We start from the raw sequence: 23,576 nt of genomic DNA, 5'->3' as shown, positions 1-23,576 counted from the left end.
GCAACAATTTAAACTAATTATTGGTATTTTTCCTAAAAGGATTAATCTGGGGCTGCCTATTCAGGCTACAGAGAAATCAGAGGGGATCCATGTGTTCCTAATATACCTTATATACTCATTTATAGGTATAGACCAACTGCAAACTGCACAGACCCAGATCTGCCTTTGCATAATGTGCCAGCAGATGTCTCTGTGCAGTATGTGAAAAGTAATCTGTAGAACAAACAACACAGACCCTGATCTGCAGGAGAATTATGCTATGGCAGATCAGAATCTTTGTTGTTTGCAGTTTGACTCATCTTTTAAGTTAGTAGAACTGGTACACACACTATATACACAGCAATCAATCTTAACTGAATACCACACAGGGTCCAACTCTTGTGTCCCTCAAAGCTGCCATAATGGCTAGCCAATTTGAAGCTGTCAGCAGGCAGAAAATATGTGGTCTAACAGACAGGTTGTCAGAACTTAAATTTACCATACCTATTGAGCATCAGTTAGGGGTTTGCTTCAACAAAGCCCTTCAATACATTAACCCCTGAGGTATGAATGAGACCATCAAAAAAAAACCAACACAACTCAACTTTATTCAGCAAAGGAAGGTTTAGAACAATGGCTGCAAATCTGAACTCTATCTTACATACTATAGCTGCACATGCGAATGGATTACTTAAGTTTACTACCTGTAAATGTTTTCAAACTTGGTAAAGGTGTAAATGAACATAGATGTGGCTGTCAGTGACACTGAAATACCCTTTCCAATTAAATGACATAATTTCCATGTCTCTGCTTTATATGACTTGAGCATAATTTTTCAGCTAAATCTATTTCTTAAGAATAGAAAGGTTCACATCTAATGTGGCTACACCTGGAAAAAAGAAGCTGATGAGAATTGATCATATTACACATCATGTTCATTTACTGACAACACTGACAAAAAGTTTTTAAACTACATTTCTGTGCCTTTCAGACGAGTTTGTGAAGAAACCGTTTGATTAAAAACATTTTAAATTGAAACATTGTTTCAGGTTTGCAAGTCACTCTACAGTTTCATGGTCATTATGAATCCTACACCAGGATAAATTATCATTTTTTATTATCATTTTTTTATCATGTACATACAAGTCGCATTTATAAATGATATCAGAACAATCCTAAGGATATTTTACTTAAACTCAGATACATTTAAAAGAGACACATCATAAAATCTGAATTCCCTCATAATAGAATGTAGACAACATAGAACAGAATTAAACAATCACGTGACACTGTCATAATAGAATGTTGACAACATTGAACAGAATTAAATAATCACATGACACCATCATAACAGAATGCTGACAACATAGAACATACTTCTCAAACAGCTAAATTTTTCTCTATGTGTATTATTATTAGGAATATTATTAATAGAAGTAAACAGGTTTATTTGAGTATGGGTCTAAATTACTGGGTTTCACCCGACATACCTATCATAGTCCAGGTTCTATATTATAATTTTAGTGAGACTCTATAATTATAAATAACATTTAGAACCTTTCAGATAGAAATTTTTCCATTCAGTAGTTTTTCCATTCAGTAATAGTTTTTATTAGAAAATGTTAATTGTGACCCAAGGTCAAATAGAGACTATATAATCTTATCAGTGGAAAAATTATTCATTCGTGTTTAAAGATCTAGCCAATTCAGTTGTATTATTGCTGTTTCCAGTAGTTCCTTTCAGCTGGAATTTATTTCCTCAAATTATTCAAATCAAGTAATTTTTCTCTGGAAATACAGAGTGCTCATAAACAAATATTATCTGTGGACAGAGACATTCGCTGAGATTTCTACTGAATTGAAACCTGGAATTGAATTACTGTGTTTCAACAAAAGACTTGGTACCACACTGCAATACAGCCTGCCACTGACACATCAACACTTTATGCATTGGTTTCAATTTGAATTTCTACTGAAGTTTATTCAGAACTTCTGTCTCTAATTTTGAGATTATTTTGGGATTGAATTCACAATACTGTATATTCTTTTTTCATTTTCACTTTGTATTCTAGGGAAATAAATTATTGTTGAACTTTACAAATCTTGTTGCTTTTCACTCCTTTTTGTTACTCCTTTTAGGAGCACAGACTCGTAACAGGATAAAAAGAAAGTTACTGCTTCTTGCACACACATTTCCATTGGGATGGGACCAAAAATTAAAATAAATTACTAAGGGACCTCCCCCCTCCCCCAGCAATTATAGTTACTACATTAACAAAAAGCAGAGCTCAACACATTAAAATGACTATGCATGTATACCAATAAATCACAAAATTATGATGGGATGATTGTGGATCATTTCAGAAAACCTGACAGCTCATCCCACTTCACTATTAATCCAGATACATATCAAGTCAACTCCATGAGAAAGTGGAAGGAACTAACAAATTCCTGTAATGATGCCAACATTGTCTTGTCAATCCTCCCTCCTCAAGATGGCAAAGATATAATTTTGTCCAGAGAATTGCCTTTTGGTCAATGGGTTGCATGCTTAACAACATATTCTAGACAGAAAATGGATGACAGATGAAGATGCAGGAAATGTGTGCATGCCAAAGGCATACCCAGATTGGTATTTTGAGATGAGTCGTCTGCTAATGAGAGACTTGGGAGGGGGCCTCCTCCAAGAAAAAATTTGAATGATATGATGGTATCCAACCAGCAGTGAGATAAAATCATATGCCTTGAAATGCTGCCCTCTGAGCACTACAAATTTAGTCTTGCAATGGCAAAAGGAGCTTGATAAACCAGCTAATTGTTGGACAACAGTACAATTTATATTGCTTACCGAGTACCTGCAAATGTATCACAATCATCAACTTTGTATTTTAAAAAAATCACGTTTTTGCAATTGTATAACAAATTTATAAAATTAGTATATGGTAAAAAGACTACTAAATTAGGTAACCTACCATATGAGTTGGTATCATTGACAGGTCTGCAGATGCATCCATCATGTTTAATTACAGGTATTATGCTCTACTGCATTAATTATGCCGATTTTTCCTTTAAGAAAATTAGGATAACAATCTAGATTAGAACTTGAGAAAAAGCAAATATGAAGTGACACAAGGTCAATGTGACCTCTATACAAGGCCAGATCAATTAAAACAGAAAATAAAACAATCACAGACTTAAAAATAAGCATTAATATTTTCCCAGGCTTCATTCATGAATGGTGTGTAAATGAAGGGCAAGAATATGATCCTAACCCTAGATTTGGATGCAATATGTTTGTTCTTGCTTTGATGTTACAGTATCAAAATGTATCCTAATGGAACAGTGTTCACTTTAAATATTACTGGAAGAACATTATATCTTTTCACACACTTTAACTACCCAAATATTGCTACATTTTTACATAATCTATACACAACTGCACTGACCTAAAGGTATTCCTGGAAAATGAGGAAGCAAAGATGGTGCTTCTACAAGGTTTCAGTGTTATTAAAAGACACTTCCAAAATAGGGTATCAATATGGTGGGGTAAAAAAAAAAAAATTCATGGGAAATTTATGAGGAAATGTCCTTAACTGACTAAAATTATTCTCCCAAAACATGAAAGCTTTTTTCTTTCTCCAATGACCTACAAGATGATTACAAATAATCTCACATTTTCAGTGGCAAATCCAGAGGGACAGTCAATGTTAAACTGAAACCCCTTTACCGGTACTTTTAGATTTTTTAAAGACATAAAAAGTAGTAACATTAAGCAAAATGCTTCCTTTCATTATCAAACCCAAGATAAATAATCCCTGATGACCACCCACCCCTACATTATTTAGTAACTGTGCCTTCCGTCTGCAAATCAGAACATGGAAACTAGCTGTAGTGGTAGAGATAAACACAGTGAAACTCCCATAATCTGACACTTTTCCCTACCCTTCTATTAAAAAAACAAACGCATTCACATTCGGGACTAAATAAATACTAACAAGACCACTGTAAATGGCACATGATACCCAGACAACATAAGAGAATATATGTACAGTCCTTGTCCAGAAATGAAATGCAAGGCCAAATCTAATTTTAATAACTGAAACCTTGACTAAATATTAATGACTTTGAAATCCAGTGGGTTCATTTTAGTGTAATGGTACATACATACCAAGTTTCATTTAAATTGTTTAAGGAGAAACTCAGTCATTGAAGGAAAACAGAATAATCTATATTCTTCAAATGAAAGTTTTTTTTTGGGAGGTCACACTCCATTTGTACAAAAGGGGATTTTCTAAATAATGGGGGTTTCTTGAAATAAATAACTCACAACTGGATTTGGGAGGGGATAAGAGTACTTTAAAACATTATTGATAATATAATATCATGCAGAGGAAATGGTGGCCATGACCCACCAGATACCATGACCCCCAGATACACTGACCCCCATAAAGAAAGTCAGAGCTTCAAGGTACTAAAACATTATAAAATGTCACTAAACTCACAAAGAATGTTGTCCTTGTAAAAAGGCAAGTTTCTTCCCCTGAAAGTGCGTTTCAAACATTCAGACTGGCATCGATAATCTAACTTCCAGATTTCTAAAATGGCAATGTCAGTTTTGAGTAAGACAAATAGCACACACGAATAATGCTTACATATTCAAACTGTGACTGTTACAGTAGAAGCTCAGGATTCCAGGTAAACATTAAGATGATCGGAGACGCACATCCCAGAATAAGAAATGTGTTTGCGGAAAATCTGCCTGTATATACAGGATTATTCTGACAAAGCAGAAAAAGAAAAAAGAAATAGAAGACAGGACAAAAGATACAATGGAGTTAGATGCTTCCAACCTAAATGGAAAAAGGCTTATAAAAGTAAGAAGACATTTGAGAATGAGGGCTGTCTCAAAACACTGATACAAATGATGGGTTATTATTTCCAGTCCTTGCTTGCAGCAAATTTAAATCACAGTCGTATTTACATTTATGATGTAGGAAAGGGTACACATTTGGTGTAATGAATCAAGTTATCATTACCATAAGTTAACATGGAGAATGAAGGTGTAAATTAGGGGTATCAAACATGTGGCCTGTGGTAACATCACTGGGGGTATGCTTCCTCTGGGTCACAAATTGAAAACTGTTGAGAACCCAGTCAACAACCATATGTGGGTCTGAAGGACAAGAGACAGAACTAGACATAACCACCATATCCAGTAGAGACAAGAGACAGAACTAGACATAACCACCATATCCAGTACAGACAAGAGACAGAACTAGACATAACCAACATATTCACTACAGATAAGAGACAGAGCTGGACAGAGCTGGACATAACTACCATATCCAGTACAGACAAGAGACAGAACTAGACATGTTGCCATATCCAATACAGACCATGAGTCATGAGACAGAACTAGACATACTGCCATATCCAGCAGAGACAAGAGACAGAACTAGACATAACCACCATATCCAGTACAGACAAGAGACAGAACTAGGCATAACCATCATATCCATTACAGACAAGAGACAGAACTAGACATAACCACCTTATCCAGTACAGGCAAGAGACAGAACTAGGTATAACCACCATATCCAGTAGAGACAAGAGACAGAACTAGGCATAACCACCATATCCAGAACTAAGTATAACCACCATATCCAGTAGAGACAAGAGACAGAACTAGGCATAACCACCTTATCCAATACAGACAAGAGACATAACTAGGTATAACCACCATATCCAGTACAGACCCTTTGGAGGGAGACTTGGGTCATCACATGAAAACTGTTGGCCTCCCCAGCTAACAGCTATATATAGGTTATGATCTCCATCCTAGAACTAAACATAAATTTAATAGGCATGCACACACACACAGCCATTAAAAATCCATAGCAACCAATTAGAAAATACATGTTTTCACAATTCCCCCAAAATATACTGGTAACATTTTAAAGTACTGAATGAAATATTTTTTTAATAATAAAAATAATACTTTATTTATAGAGGGTGACTCATTAGCCAAGGACTATTCTCCCTTGAAGCCCTCTTAAGGAGAGTATAACAATGCAGATTATATGAAGATAGCAAAAATTACTGTTTATTTTAACATGTTTGGTATTAAAATACTAAATTCCATTATCTATTTGAAGCACATACATGCTCATGATATCTCTTCTTAAATACTCTAATATTTTCAGCAGATTTTACATGTGGTGGAAGCTTGTTCCACAGAACTATACCCAGAGTATTGGAAGCTCTTTTTAAATTGCTCTGTTCTTGGTTTTGGTGCTAGGTTTCCATGTGATATTGATCTCAACTGGTATTGTCTTAAAAAAACCTGAATAAGTCCTGAAGATACTCTAGTGCAGTTCCATGTAGACATTTATATAAAAGAACTGCCTTGTGAAAATCTATCCTGTCATATATTGTGAACCATTTGAGTTCTGTAAATAATGCTTTTGAGGGATGATCAATAGATGCATCTGAAAGTATGAGTGCTGCTCATTTCTGAAGTTTATAAATCCTGTCAAGCTCAGATTTAGCACAGTTTCCCCATACATTTGAACAATAATCCATTGTTGGAAGAATATATGACTTGTAGTATAGATTTTGAGTTTCCATAGGCACATATTTCTTTATTCTGCATATTTTACAAAGCTTATCAATATGATCATTCCATAATAAATTATTATCTACGGTCACACCTACAAACTTTTCATGTTTGACATTTTCTAATGGATGATTATTTATTGCAAGAGACAGTTCTCGGTTCCCTGACTTGTATAGCTTTTGTGATGTCCCCAAAATCATTAATTTTGTTTTACCTTTATTAATTACCATCCTATTTTGTTGTGCCCAGTTATGGACTCTAATAAGGTCTGAGTTTCATTTCATTTGGATAACTTCAGTATCAGAACTAGATGTATACAAGGTTGCATCATCTGTGAACAAATCTGTATTTGTGGATTTATTATTTAATGGTAGATCATTGATATAGATAAGGAAGAGGATAGGGCCCAAAACTTAGCCTTGAGGGACACCTGAATGAATTGTGTTAGTTTGAGAGCTAATACTGCCAGTGCTTACTTGTTGAGACCTTTGGTTTAATTATGATCTAAACCAGTTTAAAGAAGGATTGTTGAACCAGTTCAACTTCTGCGGCAGAATTTCATGATCAACAAATTTTTGTGTCATAATCTACAAAGAAATATGTGTATCAAGTCTGAATGACAGATTTGTGAGAAACATTGTTCCAGTCTGCAAAAACCACTTCTTTAATGTTGTCAAACTTTCAAGAAATATTCAAATGTGACATGTTTTAGTTCATGTTGTTTTGCATGCAGGAACAAACCAATTATTTTGGCTATGAGGAGGGGGATCTTGGGTTTATTTTGAAACTAGAAATATTTTTTCTCTGTTACCTCAAATTACTGAATTCTCTTCAACTAATGCAACTTGATATAAAAAGTTCATTTTCCACAAATTAGAGCAAGATTTTGAAAATGTTATCTGAAGGCCAGAAATCTGCAGTTTTTGTGTTAAAATACTCCAGCCTCATGCCTGCCCAATAAACAAGTTAAATGCAAAAAAGAATAACATTCACTGAACCGAGTTCAATCTGCAATTATTATTGTTTACTATTATTTAAGTGTAAGCCTAAAGAACCATGCTTGGTTCTTATAAAGTATATTTTGTTTACCCCTTGATAATTCTTAAGTTTTTGGAAAGGAGTCTTGAGTTACAACTGGTTTAAAATAGTTCTGTTTACAATATGATGCCATTGAGTTGGTGGTAGATTTACTTTGTCCATCTATGTTTGTGGAGCCATCAGTTTTGTCTATTCATGATGAAATTTCTCTAAAGCTTCACTTGCTAAGATTAAACTTGCACTGTTTGTGAATTTGGGACAAGCGTGTTTTTGTACCATAAACAGAATACTCGTCATTTTATTTTATTTCACAAGATTGAGAGAGACAGACAGACAGACAGATGTTCAGAAGGTAAACTTTCATTAAGTAAAACTTTGAGATGACCCAGTTAATGCTATTACACAAGAAACTACTTGCTTTATCTACTGCTCTAAAACTGCATATTAAAACTGCTATACTTAATGATTACAGTACTATGTATTCAAACATTCATCTCATCATCACCAACAGTAGTCTTTATGATCACATACATAAATGTGAAAGCATTCAGTACATAGTCTTTTATTATCACATACATAAATGTGAAAGCATTCAGTACCTAGTCTTTTATGATCACATACATAAATGTGAAAGCATTCGGTAGTCTTTTATTATCACATAAATTAATGTGAAAGCATCCGGTAAATAGTCTTTTATGATCACATACATAAATGTGAAAGCATTCAATACAAGTCTTTAATTATCACATAAATTAATGTGAAAGCATTCAGTACATAGTCTTTTATGATCACATACATACATACATACATATGAAAGCATCCAGTACAGTCTTATTATCACATACATTAATGTGAAAGCATCCAGTACATAGTCTTTTATGATCACATACATAAATGTGAAAGCATTCAGTACATAGTCTTTTATGATCACATACATACATACATATGAAAGCATCCAGTACAGTCTTATTATCACATACATTAATGTGAAAGCATCCAGTACATAGTCTTTTATGATCACATACATAAATGTGAAAGCATTCAGTACATAGTCTTTTATTATCACATACATAAATGTGAAAGCATTCAGTACAAGTCTTTAATTATCACATACATAAATGTGAAAGCATTCAGTACATAGTCTTTTATTATCACATACATAAATGTGAAAGCATTCAGTACATAGTCTTTTATTATCACATACATAAATGTGAAAGCATTCAGTACATAGTCTTTTATTATCACATACATAAATGTGAAAGCATTCAGTACAAGTCTTTAATTATCACATACATAGATGTGAAAGCATTCAGTACATAGTCTTTTATTATCACATACATAAATGTGAAAGCATTCAGTACATCGTCTTTTATTATCACACACATAAATGTGAAAGCATTCAGTACATAGTCTTTTATTATCACATACATAAATGTGAAAGCATCCAGTACAGTCTTATTATCACATACATAAATGTGAAAGCATTCAGTACAGTCTTATTATCACATAAATTAATGTGAAAGCATCCAGTACATAGTCTTTTATTATCACATACATAAATGTGAAAGCATTCAGTACAGTCTTATTATCACATAAATTAATGTGAAAGCATCCAGTACATAGTCTTTTATTATCACATACATAAATGTGAAAGCATTCAGTACATAGTCTTTATGATCACATAAATTAATGTGAAAGTATTCAGTACGTAGTCTTTATTATCACATACATTAAGGTGAAAGCATTCGGTACAGTCTTTTATTATCACATACATTAAGGTGAAAGCATTCGGTACAGTCTTTTATTATCACATACATTAAGGTGAAAGCATTCGGTACAGTCTTTTATTATCACATACATTAAGGTGAAAGCATTCGGTACAGTCTTTTATTATCACATACATTAAGGTGAAAGCATTCGGTACAGTCTTATTATCACATACATTAAGGTGAAAGCATTCAGTACCTAGTCTTTTATTATCACATACATAAATGTGAAAGCATCAACATACACAGTTCATACCTTAGATTACTATGTTGATTAGTCAGGTGATCATATTATCATAGTCTAGCTCTATATTTAGGTGAGGAAACCCCCAAGTACGTCAATGTCTGGCTGTCTTTAAATGTGATTGTCATTCTTATTAGATTGATCATAAGCTTACGTTCAACATTTCTTGACATTTCAAATCATGTCATTCTTATTAGATTGATCATAAGCTTACGTTCAACATTTCTTGACATTTCAAATCATGTCATTCTTATTAGATTGATCATAAGCTTACGTTCAACATTTCTTGACATTTCAAATCAGAGAAAATGCATTAGAGCATCTTCATTAGCCAAGTTTCCGATAACACTATCTACACCTTGGCGGACTGAACATCTATCTATATTGGTACTTTGTCCTAGAGACATCTATTGGATTTCATGAGTTACCTCCTTGAGTATGTAATGCCAACTAACAGATAGCATGATGCGTTCTACATTGGCTGAAGATGGTGGTGGCAACTGACCTAAAAAGGACACTTTCCAAGTTGAACATTGAAGGTATAACTATGTACCAGACAGCAGCAATTACAGTAGTATTTGAGAGAAAGGTATTTATGCAAACACAGACTGGCACTGGAAAATTGCGTATTTATCGGACCATTCAAAATGTGTGCTCCCCTTGTCTTGGTCACATAGGAACAGTGTTCAAATCTGAACAACTTAATTTTGATTGGATGTGGTAGCTTGCAGCTGCACCCAGTGAAATTCACAGACCCCATGCACAGAAATGTCTGCTCGTTATGCCAAGGTATAGACAGGGTTATCAGAACCTTGGCTAGTGAAGATGGCAGCACAGCTGAAATGAAATGAAAATGCCAAATCTGTTTTTGTTAGGAACAGTGGCCTTGACCTTGTGGGTAGCCCCTACCCCCTTAGTATGGTTCTTTCGTGGTCACAGGGGAATCCCATTTACAAAATTTTATACAAATACATGTATGCCAGCTGGGTATAACTGATATTGTGGGAATATGAAAATCCATTTCAAATGACATCAGTTTACATCAATTAGAACATAAAATAAAAAGTATGCTTATTGCTCAAGTGTTGACCTTTGAATACCTCTGTAAAATGCAATTTTCAATATTGCTCAGTTTCAACCAACATCAAATACTTGAAACAAAGGACTTGGCAAAAATTCTTTTGGAATGATATGCATTACAGCAAGTTTTTCCATGTGCCCAGTGTAGAAATGCATTTGATTAAGTTATTCCATGCAATTCCCTGTAATATTAACCATCCCAATGTAGGACTGCATTAGAGAAAGCTATTCCATAAGAGATTCCCTGTAAGATTAACCATCCCAATGTAGGACTGCATTAGAGAAAGCTATTCCATCTGAGATTCCCTGCAAGATTAACCATCCCAATGCAGGACTGAGAAGTCTGCTATATCTCCCTAGCCAACTCCATAGCTCATAATGTACACATGTACCTCCTTTCAACATATATGCTATTGTGGGAACTGGATCATATGGTATTTAACACACTACTATCTGGCACCAATGAAATCATTCCCTTTTTTTTTATTTCTCATAGTCAGTGTGTGTGTGTGTGTGTGTGTGTGTGTGTGTGTGTGTGTGTGTGCACGTGCACTCTTGCATGTGTGTGTGTGTGTGTGGTATGATGGGCAAGGTTCCTGGAAGTGCATTCCTAATGACCAGTATAATATTACATGTTTATGAAGTTGCTAGCAGCAGTAGATCACATGTTAAGGGGTTACAGGTTCACATTTTTCAAAGTCTAATGTGCTTTTTGGAGAGTTACATATGAATGCCAATGTTCAATCCAGGAATGGAAAAAGTAGGATCAAAGAGCCCCTACCTGGTCAGAAAGTGGGGGGTGGGGTTATTTACAAAAAGGGATTACATATATCCTTACCTGTTTATTGCTATACAAGAAAATTCAAACTTAATTACCAGCTTCACCTGCTCTGAGCCTTCCATACCAGGATTTGAATTCTTGATTCTGGAGTAATGATTCCTGAACTATTACTTATTTGGGTCATTCAATTTCAAGTCCCATTTTTTCATCCTTGTACCCTACTTTGAAGAAAAAAAATAGAGAACTGTATTTGCTAAAGATTTATTCTTCTCTACTTTGTATTTTATATCTCTTACCATTGACCAAGCACTCTCATTTGATGCCTAAGCTAATAAAACTTAGACAATTTTGTCATCCAATGAAAATGATCATCTTATGGTCCTTTGGCAACAAATATACACTTTTCATCAACTTTATTGGGGCAATTCGGTCTTTTTATCCACCCTATTGGTGCCATGAACTGTTTTTATCTACCCTATTGGGGCCATTGGGTCTTTCTGTTGCCATGAAATCTTTTTATCTATTGTATTGGGGCCATTGGGGCTTTTTATGCACCCTATTGGGGCCATTGGGGCTTTTTATCCACCCTACACCAGTCTTTTGATCCACCCTATTGGTACTGGGCTTTTTATCCACCCTATTGGTACCGGTCTTTTGATCCACCCTATTGGAACCGGTCTTTTGATCAACCCTGTTGGTGCCATTAACTCTTTTGATCCACCCTACTGGTACCAGTCTTTTTATCCACCCTATTGGTGCCATAAACTCCTTTGATCCACCCTATTGGTGCCGGTCTTTTGATCCACCCTAGTGGGCCATTGGGTCTTTTTTTCCATCCTATTATTACCATCTGGTCTTTTTATCCACCCTACTTGTGCCGTAAGATATTTATATCCACTGTATTGGTGCCATTTAAAACTATTTTTTTAATCTATCCTATTGGTGCCATTGTGTCTTTGTATCCACCCTATTGGTGCCACTGAGTACTTTTATCCACACTATTTGGGCCCCATGGTCTTTTTAGCTAGCTTATTGATGCCATAAAGCATTTTTATCTACCTTACTGGCACCATGCAGGCAACTTTCTTGCACCAAATAAAAGACATTAGGAGTAAAGAGCAATGGCAGAATCTAATATGAACTCCAGAAAAATCTGGAAATGTCAATAGTTCACTTCTCTTTCAGTTCTGTCACATCATGTCAAGTATTTCATGTGTTCATTGTAAATATAGCTGCTTACTTCACTATCATAGTATACCTAACTGGCCTATATTAAAGTATACCCACTTTACTGATATCATAGTATACCTATTATGTTGATGTCATGGTATATCAAATTAGCTGATATTACAGTATACCTAATTGCCTGATATGGTATACCTAATTTACTGATATCATAGTGTACCTATTTGGCTGATATCATGGTATATAAAACTGGCTGATATTATATTATGCCTAATTGCCTGTTATGGTATACCTAATTTACTGATATCATAGTATACCTATTTAGCTGATATCATGGTATATCAATCTGGCTGATATTATAGTATGCCTAATTGCCCAATATGGTATACCTAATTTACTGATACAGTATACCTATTTGGCTGCTATCATGGTATACCAAACTGGGTGATATGATAGTATACCTAATTTCCAGACATCATAGTATATTTAATTGGCTGATATTATAGAATACCTAATTTGCTGATGTTATAGTATACCATATATACTTCCTTATAAGTACAACTAAAGACTGCACAAATCTGAATCTGCCATCACATGATGCACATCAGATCTGGGTCTATGCAGTCTGATCAGAGACAACCAAAGGAACAAACAAACAGACCCTGACCTCTCAGCTTACTATGCAATAGCAGATCAGGGTCTATGATATTTGCTCTTGGTCTTGACTTGCAATCAGGTTTACATGGTAAATGCACATCTTTTTAATAGGCAAATAGGTCAAGAAGAATAAGAACCTTTCAAATCTGACCAAGACTGTATTTGTCCTTTCTCATCCTATTCTTGTACCATATACATTTGCTTATAAGTCCATCCTGGGGGCCCAGAGTGGCCGAGTGGTCTACAGTGCTCACCGTTCCGGATCACTGCCATCTCACCTCTGTCTGCGTGGGTTCGAGTCCAAGGCTCAGCTAGCATGGGTACGTGGGAAAGCCTGCCAGTAGCTTCTCATGGGTTGGTGGTTCTTCCCTGGGTTTTCCAGGGTTCTTCCTCCACCAGTTACACTGGCTGCCATGTATAGCCTATCTTGTGCTGAAAAATGGCATTAAACCCAAGAACAACAGCAACAAATCCATCCTAACTGCAAACTGCACAGACACCCATATCTTCCATTGCATAAAGCTCCAACAGATCTGGGTTTAACTGCAAACTGCACAGACCCATATCTGCCATTGCATAAAGCTCCAACAGATCTGAGTCTAACTGCAAACTGCACAGACCCATATCTGCCACTGCATAATGCACCAACAGACCTGGGTCTAACTCCAAACTGCACAGACCCAGATCTGCCATTGCATAATGCACCAACAGATCTGGATCTCTGCAATTTGTTAGACGCATTCGGTATGATAGCTGATCAGAGTTTATGTTGTTTGCAGGTGGATTCCACTAGTGTGGTAACTTGGATGAATGCAAAGTATTGTCATCAAACAATTCTTTTGAAATGCTGTATTTTCAAGATGGCATTACCTAAAAAATACACTTTACACTTTGACCCTCTTCCTTTTCAAGACTACATTTTAGATGCAATTAAAACCAAAACTTCACCCAACTCATGGAAAATTGAGGACTTGTTTTCTTAAAGTGATCAAGAATCAGAATCTATTCCAGAAATCAAAATAAAGTGCAGAAATTGCCATCTGCATTTGCAAAAATAAAATCTAAACATTGGATGGATTTAATGAAGAAATAAAGGAATGGCTTCCAAATGTAATGCATTCTGTTGATTTTCCAGCACAATTATCTAGAATCTGGTATCAATCCTGCAACTGAGTATTAAGAAGGGTCTCTTTAAACTGAATGGTGTTTGTTTCTTAAATCCCATGCCATCTGATAGATGCTTTCTGGAAACATAAAAAGATGAAAATACAACTGTGAATGGTCAATTTCAATATCTGCCATGAAGAGAAAAATATCAACACAATTCTTGATGATTTTGAAAGGTAAGGGCCAATTTCAATACTTGCTATGGAAAAAGGACACAATTTAACACAATTATTGCAGTTCTGAAAGGTAAAGGGCCAATTTCAATACTTGCTATGGAAAAAGGACACAGTTCAACACAATTCTTGCAGTTCTGAAAGGTAAAGGGCCAATTTCAATACTTGCTATGGAAAAAGGACACAATTTAACACAATTCTTGCAGTTCTGAAAAGTAAAGGGCCAATTTCAAAACATACCATTAAAAAAACTACATGATTCAACATAATTCTTGTAGTTTTCAAAGGTGAAGAAAGTGAATTCACTGTTTCATGGCTGGAATTTCATCACAACACATCGTAATGCAATTCTTGTTATAACAAAAAAAACACCAATGATGCCTGCATTATGTATGAAATATCATATATATTACATTGTTTACTTGTCATGTTAAAGTACATGAAACTAAAAATGAACTGTTATGTCACATTCTCAATGTTGTTTGCTAATCAACATGTCCATTGTATACAAGTTTATCCAAGATGAGAGGATGACTGTTAGTACAAAATAGGTCACAGTAACTCACATGCCAACCCCAAACCCCAAACCCAAAAAAGCAAGGTTCTATTCTACATGCATATGATGTTGGATTATAAAAGTACATTTATATAATAAAGAGGACTGCAATTCATAATGAAAATTTAAAATTGGATAATAATAGCACATATACCCTATACAAAGGAGTGAATTCATAATGGAAATTTAATAATGGAGAAACACAGTATATTTACAACACACAGTGTGTGTGAGGGTGGGTGTTGGTGTGTGCATGCGTGCAATTTTGATTTTAAACATAGCTTTAACAATTTTTCAGTCATACTGCCACAATATCGGCAGTGTGGTTATTTATAGTGATATCTAGCACTGGGGCATCATGCTGCAGACATATAATATCATGCCCCACCCAGTCACATTATCCTAACATCAGGCTGACCAGTCCTAACACTAGCCTCTTAGCACATTAACCCCTGGCGATGAGTTAACTTGGCATGAGGTAGTAGCCTACTGCTGAGCTCTGTAGCATCAAGGTCATGTATGATACACTAAAGTGGGTGGTATTATAGAAAGGTAGACAGATGTAGCTCTACAATGATACCAAATAATCTGGAAATTCTAGTTGCACTACAAAATACAGAGGGAAGAACCTCAATTTTTTATACCAGATTTTTTTCCCACCCAAAATTTGCCCGTGGTCGGAATCTGATTTTGTGTCTGGATTTTAGACTTTTTGGTCTCAGATTTAAGGCAGACTAGTATGAACTGTGAACAGACAGATGAACTTTTGCAAAAGTTGGATAAGATGGACATTTGAAATAAAGAGTGGTCCTGATACGAAAATAATTAGTCCATTAAGCCAAAAAAAAAAAAAAAAAAAAAAAAAAAAAAAAAATCCAACTTTTACCATTCTGCTCATGCGTGAGCCAAATAGCCAATAAAAAACGATGTTTCTAATACAATTAGGCATTATGTTATTGGAAAATCACATGGAAGTTGACGCATTAGGATGTATTCAGAAATAGCTTTCAAATTGTGTTTCCTACTCGAATTTCAGGCGAAAACAACAAAAACCTCATGTGTTAATGCTGAGCACCAAATGAGGCATCTGTTAGTACCATTTCTGTAAGTTTTTGGTCTAACTTGGCAGAGGTTTTAACCCATGACCTAACACATCCAAGACGGACACTCTAACCACTAGGCCACTACACCACAGAGTGGAATTCATAATGGAAATGTAGTAATACATAACAATAGCACATTTACACCATACAGAGGAGAATTCATAATGGAAATGTAATAAATGATAATAATAGCACATTTACATAATACAGAGTGGAATCCATAATGGAAATGTAATGGATAATAACAGCACATTAAAACCATACAGAAGAGCAAAGTTCATAATGAAAATGTAACCACCTGAAAGAGACATGTTTTGAAAAATACAGATATTCAGATTAAGTTTAGAATGGAAATATTTGGTTTCTAATAGTTTGTAATCAACAACTTGATTAATGTAGCCTATAACCAGGATACTGTGAAGTCATGTATGGAACACGCTTCCCATTCGATTCCAATCATGCTAATGGAGGAATGGTTTTTCTGACCAGATGTGTGTCCTCTAAACAGTCAAGTTTTATAAATCCAACAAGGAAGAACTGGTTCGTTTATGTCATGTCCCACTCACACAACTGGGGACCTTCAGTATGCAACATGATGATTTTTGTTGTTGTTCTTTTCGTTTAATGCCATTTCTCAGCACAAGATAGGCTATACATGGCAGCTAATATAACTGGTGGAGGAAGAACCCTGGAAAACCCAGGGAAGAACCACTGACCCACGAGAAGCTACTGGCAGGCTTTCCCACGTACCCAAGCTAGCCGAGGAAAACTGATGAAATCCAATAGCTATATTTACATAATATCAGTTTTCAAATCTGAAGTCTATTCTAGGAATGATTTCATCACCTTTGATTATACAACATAACCTGTTTTGAAAGACCACCTCTTCTGCCAAAAAATAATGGTCTCTCATAACAGGTCATAACTTTATATAATCAATAAATCTGTGCATGGAGATCCTGGTCTCTCAAAACAGGTGGTCTCTCATAGCAGTGGTCTCGCAAGACAAGTTTTACTGGAATTACATAATTACATGTACATGTAAAAAAAACTTTCAGTTGGCAAAAAATGCACAAGTTTTGTTTTCTGCTCAATAAATGTGAATTCTAGGTTCCATAAAAAAAGTGAAAAGTGTGATAGGACATTGATTTTTATTTTTTATTTTTTGCATCATAATTGGATAAACTTTACTAGAAAAACTGACAATTCATACAGGGTATTTTGTACAGCTTTTAACAAAATCATTTACAATATTCAAAATTTAGTAGGCCATTAAAATCTTTCATAGACCTTTTCTCTAAAATCATTGAATTTTAGAAGAAAAAAACTGTATTTTGTTATAATGAAAAACTATCTAACCACAATTATGAAATGGCTTATGACAATTACCATATACACTCACTTATAAGATGAATCCAACTATTAAATGCACAGACCCAGATCTGCCATCATGCTAGAAGATCTGGATCTGTGCAGTTTGTTAGGAGTAATCCAAAAAATGAACATGAGAGACCCTGATCTACAGGCACAATGCTAAGGCACATCAGGATCTTTGTTGCTTGCAGCTTGATTTGATTTTTAAGTAATGTGTGTGGATGGGTGGGAGCCTCTCCCTTTCTCTTATTCCCATCATGCCTCTCTATGACACACTACCCATGAAATTATATGATACAAAATTGTAGGTTGCATGAAAGTAGAATGTTCACTTCCCTGGGAAGAAGCTTCTTCTTAATTCACATTTATTGTCAATTTTTGTAACAGCACATTACCATTGTAAAAATGGACGAACAAGGCATTTTAAATTGGGTTATCATTGTTTAAGATGACAATAAATAGTAAGAGCAGTGTTTTATATTTGTAGGAGTGTTTCACTTATGCCTGGAAGAAAAGTAGCTTTATTTCTGATTTCTGGACCAATCCCATATTTTGCCTGCCAGCTAGGGATATTTATCTGACTACATTAAAAAAAAAATCTTTTTTTTTTATACAAAATCCCAATTTCTGATTGTTGACCAGTTTGGAGTTCATTCAGTAACAGTATTACTAACTTAACAAGTAAATATATACAGCAACTGTAAAATCAAATTTTTAAAATAACATTATATTACACCAATCAAAAGGCTACAAGTACATGGAAAACAATACCCTCTAGCTCATCTTGCAATTCCTTCAAAATGACATGCAAAGAATAAAACAAGTAATATTTCACAAATAATGACAGCATCACAGGATATGTGCTGAAACAAAATTGTTGTAACATTACACTATAATGAAATCAGCAATATTTTTTCTATCAAATGAAAACTGCCAGGGGTATTAGATAATGCACTCTCTCATGGTAAGGACTGAAACTGGCCACAGGTCTTGAAATAATGACCAAAAATACAAAATCTTTGTTGAAACTGCAAATCTGACTGCATGGTTGTCAAACATTCGTCAATTTAACAGACAAACCTCAAGGAATTTATTATTATTGAAAGCAAGTATGAAAATAGTAATGTTTTAGACATTCATCGTCGTGACATGGAAAGCAAGGTTGAAAAGAGTACCTTTTACAAATTCTGTGACATGGAAAACAAGGTTGAAAAGAGTACCTTTTAGAAATTCTGTGCAACATGGAAAGGAAGGTTCAAGAGAGTAATCTTTAAGACATTGAATGTGACATGGAAAGGAAGGTTCAAGAGAGTAATCTTTAAGACACTGAATGTGACATGGAAAGGAAGGTTCAAAAGAGTAATCTTTAAGACATTGAATGTGACATGGAAAGGAAGGTTCAAAAGAGTAATCTTTAAGACATTGAATGTGACATGGAAAGGAAGGTTCAAGAGAGTAATCATTTTGACATTCAATGTGACAAGGAAAGCTCTGTTTAAAAGAGTAATCTTTAAGGCAGTGACATTATGTTTTTAATATGAATAAAACAGGAATCAACAATAAACCCTCTCCATAGCTCCTACTTTGACCATTTTAACACTGCCAGTGCCTAGAAATATTGTTGCCAATGCATTGATTGTTGCCTTTCATTGACATTACTGCCTTTGCACAAAAAATGTGTTGCCTTTGCACAGCCACTGATGCCTTTATGCACATGCATTGTTACCTTTATCACTGTATCCACTAGGGGTGAAAGACTGAGTCAAATATCCCCTTGGCATCAGAATGAATGAGGGGGGAGCAAATTAATTTTTTTTCGTCCTTGAAGCACAAATGAGGGTAAAGGGAATCTGCTTTATGCATAGGCATTGTTGTCTTAATGCACAGGCACTGTTGCCTTTGCACATGCTTTGTTGCCTTTGCAGACATTGTCATTGTTGCCTTTATGCAAAGGCATTGTTGCCTTAGTGTATAGGCATTGTTGCCTTTGCATGTTTTTTTTGCATTTGCATTGTTGCCTTTGTATTTGCATTTTTTTGACTTTGCACAGGCATTGTTGCCCTTATGCAAAGGCACTGTTACTTTTGCACAGACATTGCTACCTATGCATGGGTGTTTTGCCTCTGCATTGGCAGAGTTGCCTTTGCCCAGGCATTTCTGCCTTTGCATTGGCACTGCTGTCTTTTTTCATAAGCATTGTTGCCCTCAACAGTTTAACAAGGTCCTCAATAATATTTTAAAAGGCAGAGTTTTTCCTACTAATGATGCCGATCCAATACTTTTCTTTCAACATTTTAACTTCCATGTTAAATCAGTTTTACTGTACGGATGTGAACTACATTCAGCCCCAAGTTTAAATTGTGAACTACATTCAGCCTCCAGTTTAAATTGCTTAAACCCGTTTTCCAACATTGAAAAGAGCCTTTTAAAAATGTCTTCCAGAGAGAGATTTTGTAAATATTTGATAGGTACATATGTGTGTGTGTGTGTGTTTGTGCGAGATAAGGCTTGTATAAACTATGTGTGATTGTCACAGATCACATTTTTCTTTTCTTGTTGCAGTTGTTGACAAACTGCAAACATTTCAGGTTGAATCCTGCAATTCCACATCCTAGAATAAATTTTGTTATACAAGATTATCCTTTTGAAAACCATTTCAGATCCTCTCATTCCTCAATAATACACAATGATGCAAATTCCATGCCTATATTTCATCGTCATCTTTTAACATATAAGGGTTTTAATTGTTCTAGGATAATAAATCCATACTGTCATAACCAAAATTTGTCCATGCTCTGAAGACAGAACGTGTACACAGGTATGACAAATATTTTAAAGAGCTGATTGTTTTCCAAATAAAGATGTTAATAAAAGTTGAATATACCTCAAATTCAAAATTTAAAGAGCAAATTTCACCAAACTGCACATTTCAAATCACAGGCTAGAAAAGGGCTGAGGATGATACAGTAGGTTTGGTTTTGGTGTTTTACAGCACAGCAACATCAGTAGGTTATTTAGTGCCAAGGCAACTAGAGCAAAATGACTTGCCCATGGAGACACCACGGTGGACAACCTGGACTGATCCAATGATAGGATTCACACCAGCACACTTTCTACTGTGAGTCTGGCAAACTAACCACCAAATGACTCCCGTCTCCATTAGTTTCTTATGATGACATGCAATGGGGTACACTGGTCCTCTTCTAAACCCCACAAGTCTACATACAGATGGTACAATACATTCGGACAATTGCAGAACTTGATATGTGCAAATTTTGTTGCAGTTCATAATTTGACATGGTATTCCACTTTTATGCAAATGTAATAAGTTTTCTACTTTATGCAATGAAGTCTTTGATAATATTTCTTTACTTAAATCCCTTGTTTGAACAGAAGTCATGAAAATTCTTTAATTTACTAGATTGTAACCAAGCAAATATAGCCACTTATTCTAATTTAAATGCTTGTTTAAATAAAAGAAACTAACTGGGTTTGAATTAGAATAATTACAATAAATTAGTTGAGTTCACTAAGCTCTAAGTAAATACTCAATATATGTATTAGCATTTAAAGCACATCAGCACAATGACTTTATGGTACCACTTAAATTTAAAAATGTAAAAATAAAGAACTGCACCTAGTCACCTGTGTCAATTTGTGCATAGTATTCTTTATTTCTTTATTATTCTACGATAATCCATTTTGTTATCAAAAGCCTCATCTTTCTTATTACTGCTTACCTTTACACAAGGTGTGCATATTTATACCTATAGTTTCTCCTTTGTTTTCAACAAATTCCTGATATTGAATTTCAAACTGTCCATTTCATGGTCAATGTGTGAAACTAAAACAGGCTAATTTTGTTTTATTGTCCAATATGACATGACATTAACGTATGTGTTATAATTAGTATCCATAACAAATGGTCGACAATTTAAGGGGGGGGGGGCACGAAGAATTTGTACTTCTACAATGCACGTTTCTTTTCGCATTGTGGAAGGCAAACATGGAATCTCATCTCCCGATACAAAATATGGTTAAAAAAAAAAAAAAAATAGCAAATAACTTGTAAATGTACAAAAAGCAACGATATTCGTAACGTCAAGTGGCTTATAAACTATCGAATCCAAAATTTCTATCCGGATGATTGGTTCGGCTTCAAAAATAGAAGCATTCGATTTATTTTCATAGTTTCACATAATCCAATATCTGCAACGTTAAATGTAGCAAACATATGTGTCAAAATTAACCAGAAACATCGGACTGATCTCACCATGCGAGTTCTGAACGAGCTCTGATGTAATTCCATCCGGTCGGCGCCCGACCCCCTCAAAGTGACAGCCATTGGAAGGCAACATGGGGCTTTTTTGAAAGATTGGGCGACAATAATATTAATCTACCACACACAAACGTGTCGATTTTTACGCCGAAATCAAGTGAACGAAGAATGAACAAGTGAACGCCTATGTACTTTAAATTCAAGTTCTTTTTTAAATCCTACAAATTTAGGTAATTATTCCCCAATGATAATTCTAAGGGAATAGAAATATACAATTTTAGACATTAAAATAAATGTGCACTAGTACATCAATGCAAAATTAGTGTCACGTTTTGTACATTTCAAATCAGCGGACTCTTGTCTTGAACAATCTAATTAACCACTTTTGTGCATGTCCATTTCAAAACATGTACATTTCTGTTAGCGCAGTGGTACTTTGAACTTTCCTTAGATGGGCCAATGAAACGGCTACATGCAAGTGTCTACATACACAAAACTTTTGATAATTACAAGTACTTTTCTCCGATCGGATGAAAGCTCTTACGTTATAGTGAGTAAAGAAATAATACTTCCTATGTTAAATAATATTATTCATGAACTTGACACTCGTAAACAATTTAATCCCAGTGTACGTGTTTAATAAACACTACAGAGCCTTAAAACGTCTACATTTGCAATATACAAAATCAAAACATTCCCTTTTATCGTTGTTATTCGTGTTGATGAGCATGTTCTAAACATCAACACAGAAAGTAAATCCTGACATAGAAACCTCATAAAAAAGAAAGAATATGTTACTATTTCCGCAGCTCAAAATCAACGTGAAAAGCAAGTTCGAAACGTGCTACTGACATCACAAGAAAGTATCACAAAATAGTAAGGATCATCATAATAACAGATCAAACGACACATGAAATGTACTGATCACAGAGGAAAGGACCAGCAAGTAAAAATACTGTATATAAAAAATAACCACACCAAGAGGCTGTGAAATCGAAGAATAACAATTATCTAAGTACCTGTCGTAATAACATGGTAAGAATCATGTATATAAACGAAAGGTAATTTAATAAAAATTGATTACTTACCGTTATGTTATTTAGCGTATTAGGTGACCAGGGATCAGTATGATATATGTTTGGACTTTTCAGCATAGACATAGAAGAAATTGTGTTGATTGGTTGAGAAGTAATCGTACTTGACCACGGGTCACTGTAAAGCGATTGATTCCCTTGCAAAGGATTTGCTGTTGCCTGATTACTATCTCCCAACGAAAGATACACCCAGTTTAAAAGTTGAGCATTCTGGTAAGAACTGGAATCTAAAGTTGCCAGAGAAGCCATTTTCGAACAAGTGCCAGTTATACATAAAACACGTCTGCCGCTGAAACTGGCAGAGCAACAAGAGTATATGGAACAACTTGTCAATCAGAACACGGATGCTCCGCCTACTAGACCTCTCGGCATCCGAAACCATACCTTCGAGTGAGCCAGCTAGTTGCCCTCCGATGGGAAATAGTGAAATTTTGAGTTATAGACTATATGAAGCGTCAGTGTATTGTTTGATAACACATAGTCT

The 23,576-nt window shown here is 35.1% G+C and overlaps 1 protein-coding gene across 1 annotated transcript in view; it reads right to left on the bottom strand.

Annotated features, from left to right (window-relative positions):
* LOC149803205 (zinc finger CCHC domain-containing protein 24-like) overlaps nucleotides 1-23,374 on the bottom strand; it is an 86,369-nt gene extending 62,995 nt beyond the window's left edge. Inside the window, exon 1 of the mRNA XM_089952829.1 lies at nucleotides 23,087-23,374. Within this exon, the coding sequence (XP_089808955.1) occupies nucleotides 23,087-23,341 (255 nt within the window). The 5' untranslated portion in view covers nucleotides 23,342-23,374. The remainder of the gene's footprint in view (nucleotides 1-23,086) is intronic.
* Between the last annotated feature and the right edge of the window lie 202 nt (nucleotides 23,375-23,576).

Source organism: Sinohyriopsis cumingii, chromosome 3 (assembly GCF_028554795.1).
Source record: "Sinohyriopsis cumingii isolate HCF-2022 chromosome 3, ASM2855479v2, whole genome shotgun sequence".
Lineage (NCBI taxonomy): Eukaryota > Metazoa > Mollusca > Bivalvia > Unionida > Unionidae > Sinohyriopsis > Sinohyriopsis cumingii.
This window is presented reverse-complemented; position numbering and strand designations above follow the sequence as displayed.